This window comes from Coturnix japonica, chromosome 1, assembly GCF_001577835.2.
Source record: "Coturnix japonica isolate 7356 chromosome 1, Coturnix japonica 2.1, whole genome shotgun sequence".
Taxonomy (NCBI): domain Eukaryota; kingdom Metazoa; phylum Chordata; class Aves; order Galliformes; family Phasianidae; genus Coturnix; species Coturnix japonica.
In genome coordinates, this window is record NC_029516.1 from 62,642,635 (window position 1) to 62,659,439 (window position 16,805).

General features: G+C 35.2%; 1 protein-coding gene across 4 annotated transcripts in view; it reads left to right on the top strand.

The window, feature by feature from the left end:
- ARNTL2 (aryl hydrocarbon receptor nuclear translocator like 2) overlaps positions 1-16,002 on the top strand; it is a 36,695-nt gene extending 20,693 nt beyond the window's left edge. For 3 of the 4 annotated variants that reach the window (XM_015868838.2, XM_015868850.1, XM_015868858.1), the window contains 11 exons: positions 442-534; positions 1,989-2,106; positions 2,908-3,051; positions 4,617-4,857; positions 5,712-5,818; positions 6,380-6,530; positions 8,028-8,083; positions 8,887-8,995; positions 11,632-11,719; positions 13,150-13,258; positions 13,736-16,002. In XM_015868838.2, the coding sequence (XP_015724324.1) occupies positions 442-534; positions 1,989-2,106; positions 2,908-3,051; positions 4,617-4,857; positions 5,712-5,818; positions 6,380-6,530; positions 8,028-8,083; positions 8,887-8,995; positions 11,632-11,719; positions 13,150-13,258; positions 13,736-13,869 (1,350 nt within the window). In that variant the 3' untranslated portion in view covers positions 13,870-16,002. The remainder of the gene's footprint in view (positions 1-441; positions 535-1,988; positions 2,107-2,907; positions 3,052-4,616; positions 4,858-5,711; positions 5,819-6,379; positions 6,531-8,027; positions 8,084-8,886; positions 8,996-11,631; positions 11,720-13,149; positions 13,259-13,735) is intronic. The other variant, XM_015868844.2, reaches the window with a different exon arrangement.
- Positions 16,003-16,805: the final 803 nt, after the last annotated feature.

Here is a 16,805-nt window from a genome sequence, read left to right on the forward strand (position 1 = left end):
CAGTTACGTATAAATACAGTTGTTTGCTGTGCATTTAAAATCTTAGCAATGTAATTTGGAAAAGATGCAGAAATAATACCTAAAAGAAAATCTTTCTTCTGGTTTTTGCATGCAGTCATACGCCCACACCCCTTTACCCTTTCTCTTTTGCAGCTATTTTCTTTTTCCTTTGCTGCAATAACACAATTTGGCAAGATCTGTAAGATGACTCCATGTTAATCTGTTTTGCAGCTGCTTTCTTTTTCCCAAAGCTATGTTTAGGAAACTCTAGCTGTCTGTATTTGAAGGTCTGATTTGGTCCTTGCAATTTTTTAAATTGCTTTTTGCTGTGACTTTTAACTTATTTAATAAAAAGCATACAAATGTACTTCCTTTTGTTCATCAATATTAATTGTATATTTTAATGGTTAGTTTTTAAAGATGCTGTCTTTATATTTTCAGGCTGCGGATGGATTCCTGTTTGTGGTTGGATGTAACAGAGGAAAAATTCTGTTTGTCTCAGAATCAGTTTGCAAAATACTTAATTATGATCAGGTGGTTATAATTGAGTTTCTTTGTGTTTATCTTACAATTTCTTTTATTTAGAAGTTTTAAAATTTTGTTGGTTTATTGTATTCTTTTGTATAATTTCTTGGAATATTGTTGGTTTAACCTCTTTCAGATTAAGGCTGAATTACCCAGAATGAAAATTTTAAAGTGCAATCAATGTTCATGACCTGAATAATAACTGGATTTCAGTTGATCATACTGTAGAATTGCAAGTCTGAGGGAAAAGGATAATTTGAAATGTCCTAATTTTATCCCTAAGAGATTTCCTTTAAATGATTATTTTCTTTTTTTCTTTTTTTTTTTCTTTTTTTTTTTTAAGCCTGAGGAAAATTAGTTATAAAGCAGCATGCCCAGGTGGGCAAGAAAGCCAATGGCATCCTGGTCTGTATCAGAACTAGTATAGCCATCAGGAGCTGGTTGGTGATCGTCCCCCGTACTCAGCTCTGGTGAGGCCAAACCTTGAGTACTGCGTTCACTTTTGGGCCCCTCACTACAAGAAAGACATTGAGGCCCTGGAGCATGTCCAGAGAAGGGCAAGCTTTGCATTAAGATTAGACAGAGACTGGGTAAATGAAAGGCTGAATGTTTATCCTGCTTTCTTAGAAGCTTTGCAGTACGTCCATTTCTGACTCTAGTTTATTGGAGAGGTGTTCCCCTTTTATGCAGTGATCACATTGTATGCAGCAAGAGTCCAAAATGAATTGAAGTTTCAATCTACAATACAGATTATTAACTCAGCTCCTTTCTACTTTTTGGTAAGGAATCGAAAAGAAAAGAAAAAAAAAAAAAAAAAAAGGTTGCCCACTTCTTTGAGAGTTCCTTCCTGTTTCAAAAGATGATAGTAGTGCTTACTGTAGTGCAGCAGACCAGCTTTGGTCAGCAGAATAAGCAGGTTGAAAGGATCCCAGCTGAGGAGATCCCTGTAAAAATCTTCAACTAAGAAATGCAGAGGTAGAAGCTCTGTGCAGCTTCCAATCAACTCCTGATTAGCAATGCTCTTTTGTCCAACTAAATGAGAGCTCAGAGTCATAGGTAGCATTAATTTCTTTCTATTTCTTCCCTTGGCACACCATCCCCAAAATAATCTGTGCACATAAGCTTCAGGATCAGGAATCATGTTAAGTAAACATACAAAAAAAAAAAAAAACAACCCACCTTTCTTTTTTACAACACTCAATCTTCTTGAATATGCAACTAAATAGTTTTGTTTTTTCAAAGGGAAGTTACAGCTTGTATATTTTGCTACCCTCTTTTGATAAAAATAATGTTAAGTAATGGAGAAATAAATGCAAACTGATATATAAAAGTTCATAGTAACTGTGATGTTTTACAAGGTGTTTTTTGTTTTTCAGTAGTGCAGAATGTTGTTTTTCTGAGGTCTGTAATATGAAGTGTCCTGTCCTAAAACAGTGGGGTTCTTTTTTTCTTTTTTTAAATAGACCAGTTTAATTGGACAAAGTTTGTTTGATTACTTGCATCCAAAAGATGTTGCCAAAGTTAAGGAACAACTTTCATCTTCAGATGTCTCTCCCAGAGAAAAGCTTGTAGATGGCAAAAGTAAGTCATATTTGAATGCACTCAAATTTCTTTATTTTTTTAAGATATGTTAATAAAGTCAGTTCTTATGTAGGAAATAATTGTGTGCATGGATGTACAAGCTTGAAATACAATTTACATGAAAAAACATGTTTCAGTGCTTATCCGCTGCTTATAATTCATTGCAGTTCAACAGAAAAAAAACTTATTGTAGGCAATAAGTGTGATTGAATTTAGCATTGTTGAACATTTACCAAGTTGTAGTCTGACATTCTTCCTTCCAGGCATACTACTTTTTTTTCTAGTATTTTATAGGTCTTGTCATTACAAAAGACCTGATGTAGTTGAACATGGGATAAAATACTTCAGTATCAAGAATCACTGACTTCTCTGAAAATGCTGTCAATCCTAATTTAACCAAATCTATTTACAGTTATTTCTGATATGAAAAGCATTTTGTACTCTGCAGCTAATAACTGTCTTATAGCTGGCTTTTATAGGCATCTTTGCACTTCCTCTATGTACCAAATAGAAGTTGAAAGTTGATAAAGTGTATTTATTAAAGTATGATTCAAAATGTTAAATACAGCTTAAATTCAGTTTTGTAGTTCTTTTTAAATTTGGAGTCTGTGCAGCAGCCACATTTTCTTTGCCTTGTTTAAAGTTATTAGATGTTTTTTCTTTTGTAATTATAAGGACAACATTTAGGTAACTAAACAGTAAGGAGAATATATGAGAAACTGAAGATAAGGCCTTGGGCTCAGCAGTTTTATTCTTGGATTTTTTTTGTTTTCATTAACTACTTTACTAAATTTTTATAAGCTGGCTTGCAAGTACATACAGATTTTCAAGCTGGACCAGCTCGACTGAATTCTGGTGCTCGACGATCCTTCTTCTGTCGGATAAAATGTAGTAGGACCACAGTCAAAGAAGAGAAGGAGTGCTTACCCAATCCAAAGAAGAAAGGTATTCAAACAGTGTAGCTGAAATGGGGGCTTTCTGTCTTGAAATTCAGTATATTTAAGTTCCAAGCCAGTAGTGTGATCCTTGTAATTATCGCTGATTTCACGTAATAGCTGTAGAGAAGTGTAAATATGTACTGCAGGCGTGTTCTGAAAAACAGTCTAATTGTCCTTTTCTCCTCCCTATTCACTCCTGAGAAGAGGAAGGGAGGAAGGAACCTGGGTTGCATTGTTGGTTTAGGAGACACGGTCTGTTCTAGTCAAATTTTTGAAAGCACTGGAGCAGATCAGAAGAGTTAAGATAAATAACATATGTCTTGAAGATAACTATATGAATAAGGCCTGCAAAGTCTGCTGTTTTGGAGGAAAAAAAGCAAGTAAAATCTTTATCTGATTTACGTTTTGTATTGTGTGTACTTACGAATTATACCTTTCCATTTTTGCATTTTTTTAATAGTAAAGTTAATTTATCAGTGTAATATCAGTGTTTCTCCAATGTCTTTAATTTAGTCCGTAGTTTTAATTTAGTTTGGTATACCTGTAGAGCAGTATATTCTTGGCAAGTTTTCTTTCTGATCTTGAAAGAATCTTCCTTCTTTTTTATTTTAATTTAACCTGCTGCTGTTGAGATACATCATAAAAGAACACATTCTAAAATGGGTCTGTCATTGTAAGTCAGAAGAATTCTGTCCATCTCCCTTGATGTGTCAGCTAACTTGGTGAGAGTAGAATTTATCTCTTACAAACGTGCTTTCAGGCAAGCAGCATTCAGAGAGATCGCATTAAAAGTTTGGGAAACTAGCAGTTTCAGAAGGGTAACTCAATTTTTCATTTGACAGGGTTGATTGATATTTTCCATAGTTGAGAGTTAATGCAGTCAAATCTATGTCAATCATACTTTGGTAAAATAAGATTGCTTTGCCAGTTTGGGGGGAAGACAGTAACTGTAGGATACATAATCTCTGTATGTTGAGGTTAGTGGGATATTGTATAAGTAAGTTTCTACCAGTCATAGAAAGGGATTATCGCGTATGCTTAAATTAAATGTTCTTTAATATTTATGTTCCTGTAAAAATTGAGGAATTCAGAAGTCTGAGATAAGTGGAAAGTAATTTGGGTTATTTTGGGGTGCTCTCTTCATGGATTCTTTTAGTAATTGCAGCAAAAATATGTAGAATCATAGTGTTCACTTAAGATAAACATTCTGTAGCTTCCAAATCAATTTATTTAGTTTATTGTGATTTACAACACATAAGGAAACATGTAAAGGAGAAACAGTGGGTTACTAAGCTGTTGTTCTATTGTTGGTTTTGGTTTTTTTTCCCTTTGATACTACACTGTCAATGCCTATAATTTATCTTCCCAAGTCTTACATAGGGTTAGGAGCACTCTCTTCAGGTAAGCCAAAATTAAGTAGTAAAAATTTACTTCAAAAGCACGCTGTGACATTATCCATAGCCTTTTACAGTTGTAGTAAGTATGCATAAAATAGGATTGTTGGTCTTATGGTGAAAGATTTTTTTAATTACATTTTGAACCATAATTGCTTATTTTATTTCTTTTTATTAGATCACAGAAAGTATTGTACCATTCACTGTACTGGATATATGAAGAACTGGCCTCCTAGCGAGGTGGGAGTAGAAGAGGAAAATGATGTAGAAAAGAACAGTAGTAATTTTAACTGTCTTGTTGCAATTGGGAGGTTACACCCTTACATTGTTCCACAAAAGAGTGGAGAGATAAAAGTCAAAGCAACAGAATTTGTAACACGATTTGCCATGGATGGAAAATTTGTTTATGTAGATCAGCGGTAAGTTTTCTTCTTTAACGAAGAGAAAACGACATGACTTGGTTAGGTCTTGTGAACTTTTCTGACTGAAGGGACTGCAATTTTTTTAAGCATGTTAGGATTTCGGGATGCTGAAGAGCTGTGTCATGAATCTGAGTCCTTGGACTTCATTCTGTTAAAAATAAAATATAATTTATGTAGCAAAATAAGTGTATTGTCCTTTAGGAAAGTGTAGGTTCGCAAGATGAAAATGCATCATAGGATACTCTTGTATACTATATATTAACACAATAAAAAATTTTGAGTTAGAGTAGCATAGCTATACATGTGACTTATTTGTTTATAAGTTATGCTGACAGAGAAAAAAAAAATAATAAGCCCTTCACAAAAAAATGACTGCTTATTTATATCTTAGTATTTGGAGCAAATACATTTTATCTCATCTCATATCTAAAAGTGTCGGTTCAAACTTATTCCTTAGAGCAAAATTTAACTATTATTTTTTTCAAATGACTCATTAAGTGGGTTTGGTACTTTGATTGCCTAATTGGAAGAGCTAATAATCATATGTACTTTGTGTTCATTTAAATTGTGCATACAAATGGTTTGCATTTTCAAACACTGTTATTCTGTGTTTGAATTGATACTCTTACACAGTTTTGTTATCCTGTATTATACATTGCAAACAGATCCAAGGTAAACTGCAGTCTATATTTGCTATTATTTTAGAGCTATCCTAACGCTGTATCTTTTCTTAAATGTGAAAGTAAGCATCTATTTTATTAAATATTCATTTTTTGCTTCACCTGATACTGAAGAAAACTAGCTTTGCAATTGTCTGAATCCACCGCTGTTCATCTTTTTATTTCTAACAGTGCAACAGCAATTTTAGGGTATCTGCCACAAGAGCTTCTAGGAACTTCTTGTTACGAGTACTGTCATCAAGACGATCACAATCATCTAGCTGAGAAACATAAAGAAGGTACAAAACGATTGGTTCTCCCAGGCTATATAAAATTAGAAGCTGGGAAATAACGAAGTTAAACAGTGTTAGCATTGTCCCTTTCCATGTATGCATTAAGACATGCCCTCAGAAAGTGTGTAAGAAAACCAGGGGGTTTCTTGTCTGTTGTGACGAATCTTGTCAAGGCAATCTTCGGTTGTCTTGGGTCTTGGTGCAGTGCTGGGCAATAATGCTTCTTTTGACCCCATGCCTCAGTTCTTCTTTATAAGAATAAAGGAGTCCTGAAGAGCAAATGTGCCTAAAAAGACACTGTTGATGAAACTTCACCAAATCAGGGGTCTTCCTGTTAGTTGTCTGCAGAAACTTAGTGCATGGGCTCTCATTTGAGATTAGTAGCATTGTTAAAACAGTAGTTAAATTTCATAGAAGTCTTACCTTGAATATTTTTCTGGCACTTAATTAGAATATCTGATCATCAGAAACATTTTGTTTTTATGGTACCACAAAACAGATATTTTTAGCTCAACTCTGTCCTTGGAAGTATGAATATAGTGATTGTAATTCCTCTTTCTTATCTAGTGTTGCAGAATAAAGAAAAAGTATTCACAAATTCCTACAAATTTAGAGCAAAAGATGGAAGTTTTATTACTTTAAAGAGTCAATGGTTTAGTTTCATGAATCCGTGGACCAAGGAACTGGAGTACATTGTATCAAACAACACTGTAGTATTGTAAGTAATTCATTATATGATTACCCGTGTTAGTTTTTGTCTTAATTACAGAAAAGAACCTCTTTAAGAAGCAGAACATGATTAGAAAATACCAACAGTGCATAAAGAGGTTGAGTAATATGGAAGAACATATTGCATTTGATTTGCACCAGTTGATTTTGATTTCAGGCTCAGGTAATGGATTTAACTATGAACAATGCAATTTACTAGTTGAAAATTAGATGAAAGAATTTCTTATTACAGGAAGAAAGATCTTTTAGGAAAAAAGGCACAAGTAAATGGAAAGTGATGGGTTTTTTTTTGTTTGGTTGGTTTCTTCCTTCAGAGCTTCTAAGTCTGCATGTATTAGAATAAGGAGAAGTATAACTGATAGATCATAGGAAATATAAGGCAGAACAAAAAGATACTCTCTAAATTGATTGCAAGGCAGCTGCCCACAAGACAGCAACTGAACTGTTGGAGTGTGTGTTTCATTCTTATTTTGTTACATTTTATTCCTTGTGCCTTGTAATTGAACGATAATTTGGATTGTTCCAAAGATACTGAACATTTTTCTCAACAACAGTGGTTTTTGGAGGGGGAGGAACGTGATTTTATTTCCACTAGACAAAGTGGCCTTTACCCGTTCTGTAGTTGGTTCATATCTTAAGCCAACATCACCTGTCTATTTTGCCCTTGTCCTTTTTCCCCAACAAGACAAAGAAGAGCAGTTAAAGCAGTCTGTGCTGCCAACAGCCAAAGGCCACTTTTGCCTGCCCTGGAGGTCCAGGTGTTGGGGTACTAAGCTTTCTTTGTAAGGATTTATGAGTGCATACAGTAGTTCTGAGTAGATGGAGTGTTCTAGAATAGCTGAGTTAGGCCTGTAGGTTAAGAGTTAGTGGGCGAGCGGTTTAGGTAGGTGTGTGTACAGGTTGTCTCGCGTGCATCGGGTTTTGCGTAGCGAGTGTACGCATCTGCGTGGGATTTAGGATAGTATATAAGGTGTGTGACGCAGCAATAAATTGAGAGAAGACATCATGGCGTCCATGTTTGTGTCTCTCCCCCAGACAGTTGAGGTCCCGGGATAGGTCTGGTTAATTGGCGGATACGTCAGTCCAGGCATCTGCAGCTAGAGGAGGGGAGGTAGGCAGCAGCTGCTAGTAGAAAGTAGCTGCTGATCTTTTCTATTAGCAGTTGTTTCTGATTAATGGCTCTCCCTCCTATAAGTAGATATGATAGTCTTGTTCTTGTTAGGAAACACAGATGACTATATTGGCCTTAGTTATTGATTTTGGGAATAAGTGTAAATGAGTATTTTACTCCATGCTTCAGAAATAAAAGTAGAAAGGATTGAATGTTGAAAGATGTAAGGAATGCCTAGTTTTATTACTAGATTGAGCATGTTAGTTTAGCTTTGTAAAGTACTGATTGAAATAAAATGGAAATACACTGGATTTTACCACTGAAAATGTTTCTGATTGGTTTGTTTATTTGTTTGCTTTTTTATATAAACCTTAGAGGTCACAATGAGTCTGCTGAAGAACAGGTCTCCTATGGTTCCCAGCCTGCAGAAGGCAAGTGTTGCTTCTTACAATTATCACATGAGTATCTCCTGATCAATCCTTGAAACTTTTGGTTTATTCAATTCAGGATTTTTTTTTAATACTAAGTTATTGTGCAAGGGAAGATAATTTTAAAGGTAATTCTAATGAGGTCATTTTAGAAGTAATTCCATTTAGTTACAACATTCTAACTCATGTAATGCATGTAACTGTGATCAGAAAGGTTTGCAGCATATCTTTTTCCTCTGGTAACTTCTGATGCGACTTGGTTTTTAGTTGATAGAACATGATGTTTCTATCACACAGTCTCTTTGTGCTTTTTCTGGTTTTCTGCAGAAATACTGGTGCACTGAGTTTAGCTACAGAATAAAGGGTAACATAGGTACATATATTGTTAACAATTCACTGCTATGCATAAGTTCTGAAATCTGTATGGTTTTTATGTGGTATCTGTGTGGTTCTTTTATCTAGCTATAAAGTTTTTCTTTTAATGCTTGCTTTTAAAGTATAATGTTTGTGAAAATACAACATTTTTTTCCTCGTTCTTTTTGAATTGCCTGAGAGAGAATAGAGGTGATAATGATTGAAGCTACTAATTACATTGCTGAAGATCATCAGTTTTCAAATTAACATTATTCACTTATCTTTATATTTTGAGTAAGACTTATAACAATTCCGATAGGGTTAGGGCTTTATAGAATTTTATTTCTGACAATAAGATATTAGAACAAAAACTGCTTTAAAATGAATCCTTCTTGCTGAATAATGAAACTGCTACAAACTTTTATTTAAAGATTTTATTTTGTTAACCGCAGGTGCTGTAAAACAGTCTTTAGTGAGTGTACCTGGAATGTCCTCTGGAACGGTTCTTGGTGCTGGAAGTATAGGAACTGAAATTGCAAATGAGATATTAGAATTACAAAGGTAATAAACACTTGATATCATATGTTAGGCTTTTAAGTAAAGATGGAGAAGGGGAATATGTGATTATGTGGGGCTGTTCAAGTTTCATTTCTATTACATGCGTTAAATATGTTTTGGTTGAGCAATGGCATTGTATGTTACAGATTATAAAGTAATGTAGATCTCATACATGGTGATGCACATCACAGGTCTTGATAGATAGTTTTGTTCTGGGGATGCAATAATAGAAGAATTATGTAACTATGTCTTCAAAAGTACTACTGTAATGCTCCTTTGTTTGAAATTAAAATGAATAGATAAATCGTTAGGGAATGGAAAATTATTTGCCTGTGAATTGTGCTTATATTTTTCTGATAGCTTCACTCTGCAAACAGATTTCCTTGAAACAGTACCTAGTGGAGTGCTTCCATAGCCTGTTTTGTCTCTTCCTGATTGTCCTGAACACAAGTTAACGGGCTGGCTCAATTGCTCCTCAATACTCACTATCAAGGCTTCATCAGGAGTTAGAATCATTTTTGTTAAGGTCAGATCTAGCATCATAGTACTATCATCAAGACAGGACCAGTCATCTAAATGGTAGCTTTGGCTAATGAAGCCATCCCCCTGACTTTAGATCATTTATTTCCGGGTCCAGGTAAAGAAACACCAAGGAGTTGTTTATTTCTTCAGATGGAATGTATTCCAAGATCCCATGTAATTTTTTTCCAGCAGCACATTTGCAATCACACCTTAAGGACTGCAATAATATTAAAGCTTCCATTAAGAAGTATGCCACTTTTGTAAACAGTGGTAGAGGTGTAAGGAATAGCAAGCCAAGCCATCTTAAACTTTAGTGGATGTCCAACATCTCAGCTTGTCTGTGATAATGTTATGGAAAGCAGTGTTAAAAATTCACCGAAGTCAAATCTTCCAATACTAACGCCTTCATTCCACCAAGCTAGTCACCTTACTGAAAAAGGCTGTCAGGTTGTTTAAGTGTAGTTAGCTCTTCTGTGTGCTGAATTCCACGATTACGTATGCTTCTCATAGCAGGATTGTCTTCTCAGCTGTCTTTTCATCAGAACAGTATTTTATTTTCTGAAACAGTGAAAACCATGGCCAGAGCCTAAAAATGCAATGAGTCACAGCATTTCTTTTTTTCTGACTCTGTTTCCCGTAGTTTGGAATCCCTTTCCAGCAATGAAGTCATAGTTCTTCACAATAGCCAAATTGCACAGGGAATTGTTCCTTTTGAATGAGAGGAAGAAATGAATAAGTGCATCAGAAGTGATAGGATGAAAGGATTGCTATTAAAAAAAAAAAAAATCCATCTGCAGCGTGTTGACAGGTTACTGACATTATCCATAAAGGACAAGGAAAAGCACTGACAAAAAAAATTCCTATTGATACCATCTGCATCAAAGAGGAAATGTTGCACTTTAGTAATACCATTCGTAATGTCTTCCCATCAGTACTACCTCTAAAGGGAAAGAGACATTCTATTGGATTTTTTAAAGACCAAAGTAAGTTGGCAGAAGTTCTCATCTCTGATGGTAAAGCATAGAGCTTATCTTGATGCTTATTCTGGAGCTTCTAACATTGGTGTTATATTCTTGATTTAGATCCCCTGCCTTTTGCTGAACTCTGGGAGCAGTCAAAGTTAGACAAAAGAAGTTAACAGCAGCTTTTTTATTAACTAATTTTGTGACCAGAGACATATTCCAGTAGAATGGATGTAACATCCTCTCTTGTTCTTTAATGTCCATGAGACACAGATGACTTAAGAGCTGTGCATTAAGCATCACCAAGTTTAAAAGAATGTCAGAGCTGTATCTGTACCTCTACTTATGAGCATATCTGAATTGGTTTAGCATCTGAGGAATGATCACTTCAGTAACAGGGATGCTAAAAGTTACTCAATCTGATCTTCCTGTCACAGCATTTAGAAACAGCAGTGCAGCTTACCAAATTGTACACTGGATTTTGAAATGTGGGGAACTAATGGATATTTGGTTCAAGTAACTATGCTTACTTTAGATAGGCTATTTATTCACTTATTTCCTGCCTTTCCTCCCTTACCACATTTTGCATCTGAGGATGTGATGTGAACTGAAGCATTCGGAGTGCCCCACTCCAGAGAGCCTTTCCCTTTGGGAGTCAGGAAGAGCAGGTGGAGATGGGAAGAAAGATCCAAAAGGCCCTGGTACAAAATTCCCAACGTTACTTTCATATCTGGCATGTTTGATAAAGGAGGCTGATAAGATGGTTATTAGTCTTCCCACCACCACTTAGCAGAACTTGCTTTCATTGTCTCTATTTGGTATGTGTTTCAAATATACTTATTTATTCCAGTATGCATAAATGAAACCTTGTACTCTTTGGTCTGTCAGTGTTGATGAGTGAAGGAAAAAGAAAAGCATGCTCAAGTAGTTAAAAGACGGATGGACTTTATTGATCTCTTTTTCTTTTTGCACTATAAAAACTAGAGCAAGAGAATTTAGAATCTTCGGGAGAATTTAGGACAACATCTCAGTTTAACTGGCTCATACTTCATCACTGGGGAGGAGGGATCTAGCGGGTTCTGCAGCAGGCTGTTTTTCATTTCACAATCAGCATGACTTCGTAAATTGATAAATCAACTGTGCCTATAATTTTAGGTTGCATTCTTCACCACCTGGGGAATTAAGTCCATCACATCTCTTGAGAAAGTCACCGTCTCCAGCTTTAACTGTAAATTGCAGCAATGTAAGTATATCGCCATCTTTAAAAAGCTGAGAGGTTACTGTCAGATAGCTCAAAGCTCATGTTTAAGACATTTACTCAGTCTTGTGTTTTTGTGAGAGAATGTGTAAGATACTGCCAGCATCATGGCAGCTATGAAAATTTGTTTTGTAAGATGTTTGATAGCAGCAGAAAAGCCAACCTCGGTTACTAGGATATCACTTCAAGCCTCAAGTGGGCATTCTCTGAAGCCAAGACTGCAGTCACTGTTCAGTTACTGTGATCTTTACTAAAATTATATGATATGCTCAATGTGATAAATGTGACTCTTCTGAACTTTGTGTTGCCTCAAACCTTTTACTAAGTGGTCATCAGAGTGTAAAAGTGTTTCTTACCTGCTTGAGTTCAGATGGACAACCTGAGTTAAACACCAGGTCTTGCTTTTTCTCAAACATTTTTTCTCTACTTTAACCTTAGTGTTCCTGAAGACTCCTTTAAAAATATATGCTTCGTGTTCCCAGTTTTTAGTTTTGGTTTTTTTTTGTGATGCTCAGTTAACCCCTTTCCTACTTCAGGTCTGTCTTCCTGAGAGTTAGTTGACATACATACATGTACTGAACTCTTTCTGGCATACAGCATCTCATCATAAGGATAACTTACTTGTATTCATTGAAGATGTTCCTTTGTTCTGTCCTTTGGTATCCTGTTTGTTTTAAAAGGCTTTGGTAAAGCATTTCAACTTTGTTATAATTTCCTAACAGACTATACACAAGACAGGCATCCATTCTGCTAAATTGTGTACGTGTCCTACATGAAGCAAAGGGAAAGATATTTTTTTGCTGGTATATTTGTATTTTGATGACTTCCACCATCCCTATGGTAACAAGATGCAAATTAATAATAGAAAATACTCGAGTTCGTGATTCATATGGTATAATGCACATAACATATAGAAGATACGTGGGTTTTTATCTTTTAGCAAGAATGTGTCAATATTGACATAGATTGATGTCACTGGGAATTTGGAGTTTACAGTATTGGACATGGAAATTGTATGCTGGTGCATCTTGTTGTGCTGGATTTATTTACTGATTGTTCAGTTAGACACACAATAGGGCAGATGCCAAAACTGTGAAGTATTTTTGACAGATATGTTAGTATCACCTCTTATTTTAACAAAGGACGGGGCTGTGTGTACTCTAGTTAAAAAATTAAATTAAATTTAAAAAAAAATAAAAGAAAATATTTGTATATGCAATAGGTCTGCCTTGATGCCTGCCTTTTACTGACTCATTTAGTTCTTAATGCTTTGGCTGCTATTTACATTAATTTTAATAATACTATTTTAATTTTAATAATACTATTTTAATTTTAATAATACGTTACTACTGCTACAGTAATGTAGTAATTATGGTTAACTTTAGAATTTAATTCTACTACTTCTGTTTTTACAGGTGCCGAATAAAGAGTTGATTCAGTTATGTCCTTCAGAAGCAGAAGTTCTGGAGACTTCAGAACAAAACCAAGGTGCTATTCCATTTCCCAGTAACGAGCCTCTCCTCGGTAAGATTTATTTCACTTTGGCTGTAGGAGAAAATGTTTATAATAATTCTCTATTTGTTTTAGTGCACTGATATATAACCATGTACAAATTATAAAATTTCAAGGGGTTTGTCAGTATCTTTAAGATGAGGGGACTCTTAATAGAGATGCCTTGTCTTACAGCTCTCTTCCAGTTGAGCTATGATCTTCAAATAAGGATTTGAAAGAGCATTCATCCAAGATAGGCAAGGCAGCATAGTAGGAAACACCTTTCTACATCAGTGGCATGAACTTCCCTGCATGGATAACAAGTTTCAGTAGCTAGCCTTTGACTGTCTGCATACAGCCATTATTTCTATTATCTTGTTTTTTTAACATTTACCGTACATGTTTGCCTGAACTTCAGAGAAAGATGCTGTTTAAAAATGAATCTGGTGGGGGAGTTACCATATTATTTATGCTTTGTGCTGCATACATAAGTGTTTCAATCATTTTTAGGTGGTAACTCTCAGCTGGATTTTGCAATATGTGAAAATGATGACACTGCCATGACTGCTCTAATGAATTACTTGGAGGCCGATGGAGGACTTGGGGATCCAGCTGAACTCAGTGATATACAATGGGCTCTCTAGTTTTGACTGAATTTAAACTCCTTAATGCACAACAACCGAACATCCTCAGTACTGTATTTTTTTTAATGTTTCATTTGAATTCCTATGTACTATCAGTATATTTTTAAAGACTGAAGCCTTGTTCACAGAGCGACAGTTTCTGCTGCAACCATGACAAAATGCAATATTTTTTTTTCATGATGGGAACTTTGAAATTTTAATACTGAACTATCTGTAACTGGAATGCTTATATTTTTTCTAAGAAGCTTTAACCAAAAGGTACTGTACAATATACAGAAATATTTTTCGTAGTTTTAACACTTAAACTTTTATTTATTCTGTCTTCAAATGGGACAGCGTTGATTATATCTATGTTGCTTTCTCTAGAACCTAGTGTACTTAGAGTCTAAAAATATTTATAACTAATAAATTTCACTGTAACTCTGATATGCACACGCTATAGTTAAAAATCAGGTATTGTAATTCCCTAACTGATGCAGTTTTTGATTCCTTGCTCTTTTCAAAAGCGCAATTTTTGTAGTCATAAGTGAAAGCGAAGCATACACTTCTGGGATCATGGATTGTAATTAAATCATTGTACCAATCAGAAGAGAAGGTTTTAAGAAAAATCATTTTGGTCGTTTCTCCAGTACACAAACATGGTAAAAGCGTGAGGAAAGAGAAACAAAATCGTAACTGTTATGCTGATGTATTCTGATGTATTATTAGAGGGACAGTGTGTAGAACCCAAGAGAAGTAACGCTATACCTGTAATAAAGCATTTTGGTTTCATGGCAGATTATTTACTAACTAGAGAAGTTTGGACATATTGTCTTAGTTCCAGAACAAGGATAGCACTATTAGTGACAAATGTTAAAATTCTGTAGTATCCTTTGTAGTATTTCTGTTTGGGAAGATTAGGGTGATTTTCTGTTTCTGGTGTCTGTGACTTTTTACAAGACTTGGGTAATGCAGTGCTATGTAAAATGGTCTTCTTTTGAGAGACAGCTTTTCTAAGACCTGTACCCCACTTACAGCAGATTACTCAAGAACGTGGCATTTAATAGGTTGCATTAAAACAGTATAGCATAAAAATAAAAAAAAAAAAAAAGATTTTTTTAATTTCTGACATTAAATGTATAGACAAGTTTGTGTGTGAATTATATATCTTAAAAACATCGATTTTTTTTTTTTTAATTTTTGTTGAAGTTCATGTAATGAAAGGAAAGCACTGAAAGGCGTTTGATATTTGTGCATCTTTGTTTAATACAAATATGAAAACATAACTACAGGCACCACCACAAGTCACATTTGTTTGAAGTTTGAAGGTGGGAGGCAGGTAGCCCTTTCATATCTTACAAAGGCAGAACGAAGTGTGAACAAATAGATGGCTTCTCTCTAAGCAGCCGCCAGATGTCATGCTTCTACTGTCAGAAGCCACCTTTCCATGAATGAGTGCACAATTAGTCAGCACTGACTTGCTATGCTTTGGCAGAGCAGCTTTATATCTTATAGATATGGATTCTTTCAGACATGCTGAATTTTTGGTGACATCTTGTCTGTGTTTTCTAGAGTGGTTTGTTGGGGTTTTTTTTTACTGTCTGTAAATATTTTGCACTGACCTTGCATGTGATTTCCTGCATTCACAGTTTTTTTTAAGACCTGGGGCCAAAATTCCCTGTTCTTTAGCTTTATTGGAATAAACTGTTTTGTTTCTTCACAGAAAAACTAATTTGGGGCTGTGTCATGCAGCAAAGTAGGGAAAAAAGAACAATGCAGGCATTTTCTAATAATTGTTGGACTTGTATTTGTACTAATTGTAAGCTAAGATTTTTTTTTTGATTTGCCATTGTGAAACATGTTTTCTCTTTTTTATGATTTTGACCATCAAGGTAAAAATAAATTCTAAATAAAACAAGAAGTACCGCGGCTGAGACGGAGAAATAAGTAAGTAAATGACTTACAGCTGCACAGAGTCTCTTCAGCGTGGTTTCTTTCTTAACTGATCAGTTTGAAAATGATGCAGGTGTTGTTATTGAAGGAGCATATTAATTCTTTCACAAGGTTTATATAATCTTCCAGAGTTAACCCACTACTTTGGAAGCTTATTGCATTTCCCTAACAAATAAAAACCAACCAACGAACAAAAGTAAATCGTTTGCAGTCAGTAATCAATATTGTGTGTCGCAATTCATTTTTAGGTTCTCCCTTTACCATTTCCAAATCTTCTGGTTTAAAGCAATCCTAGAACAAAAAGTGCCATTTGTAAGTATTCATGATGTACGAAGAGGTGAAATTTATCTGCACTTCTGAATACAGTTGAAATGAGTTATATGCCTATTTGTGCTTGTGTAACAATACCGCCCTAGTAAGAAGACTGGTTTCTTGATATGGTACAGGTTATCAGAAGATGTGGTTAAATCAGCTTGATAAAATACTATTTCTGCGCTCAGCTGTTGGTCTGTCCACAACACTACCTACTCACCAAATTTAAACAGAAATAGTCATGCTTTGAAATTCCAGGCTCATTCCCTAAATACCTAACCGGGGAGTTTGAAGTAATACAGTTTCTGGTCGCTCCAGTCAGTAGCAGGGGTAACATTTTTTTGTTTGCTCACAAGCACAAAAGGCTGAAGTTGGTCTTTTTTTTGCTGGTTGCTGACTGGAGTGTGTTCCTATTTGTGATCTAAACCAAAATGCAGAATATATTCTTGCTGCTTTTCCTCAAAGCCTGACCTCTGGTTTTTTTCACTTAATCTTCTCTGTGTGCTGACATATATCATGTAAGTCCATAGAATGTCCTGGAATTCCATGAAGTAATCAGCTGGAAAGTTTTGCGTCATTTAACATTTCTCTGAAGGCAGCCATCTTTTTCTCCATCCAAGATGAGAATCGTTGTATTCTGCACAAATACAGAGGTTGTGGAGGTATTTGTGGGTATTGGTTCTTGCAGGCTG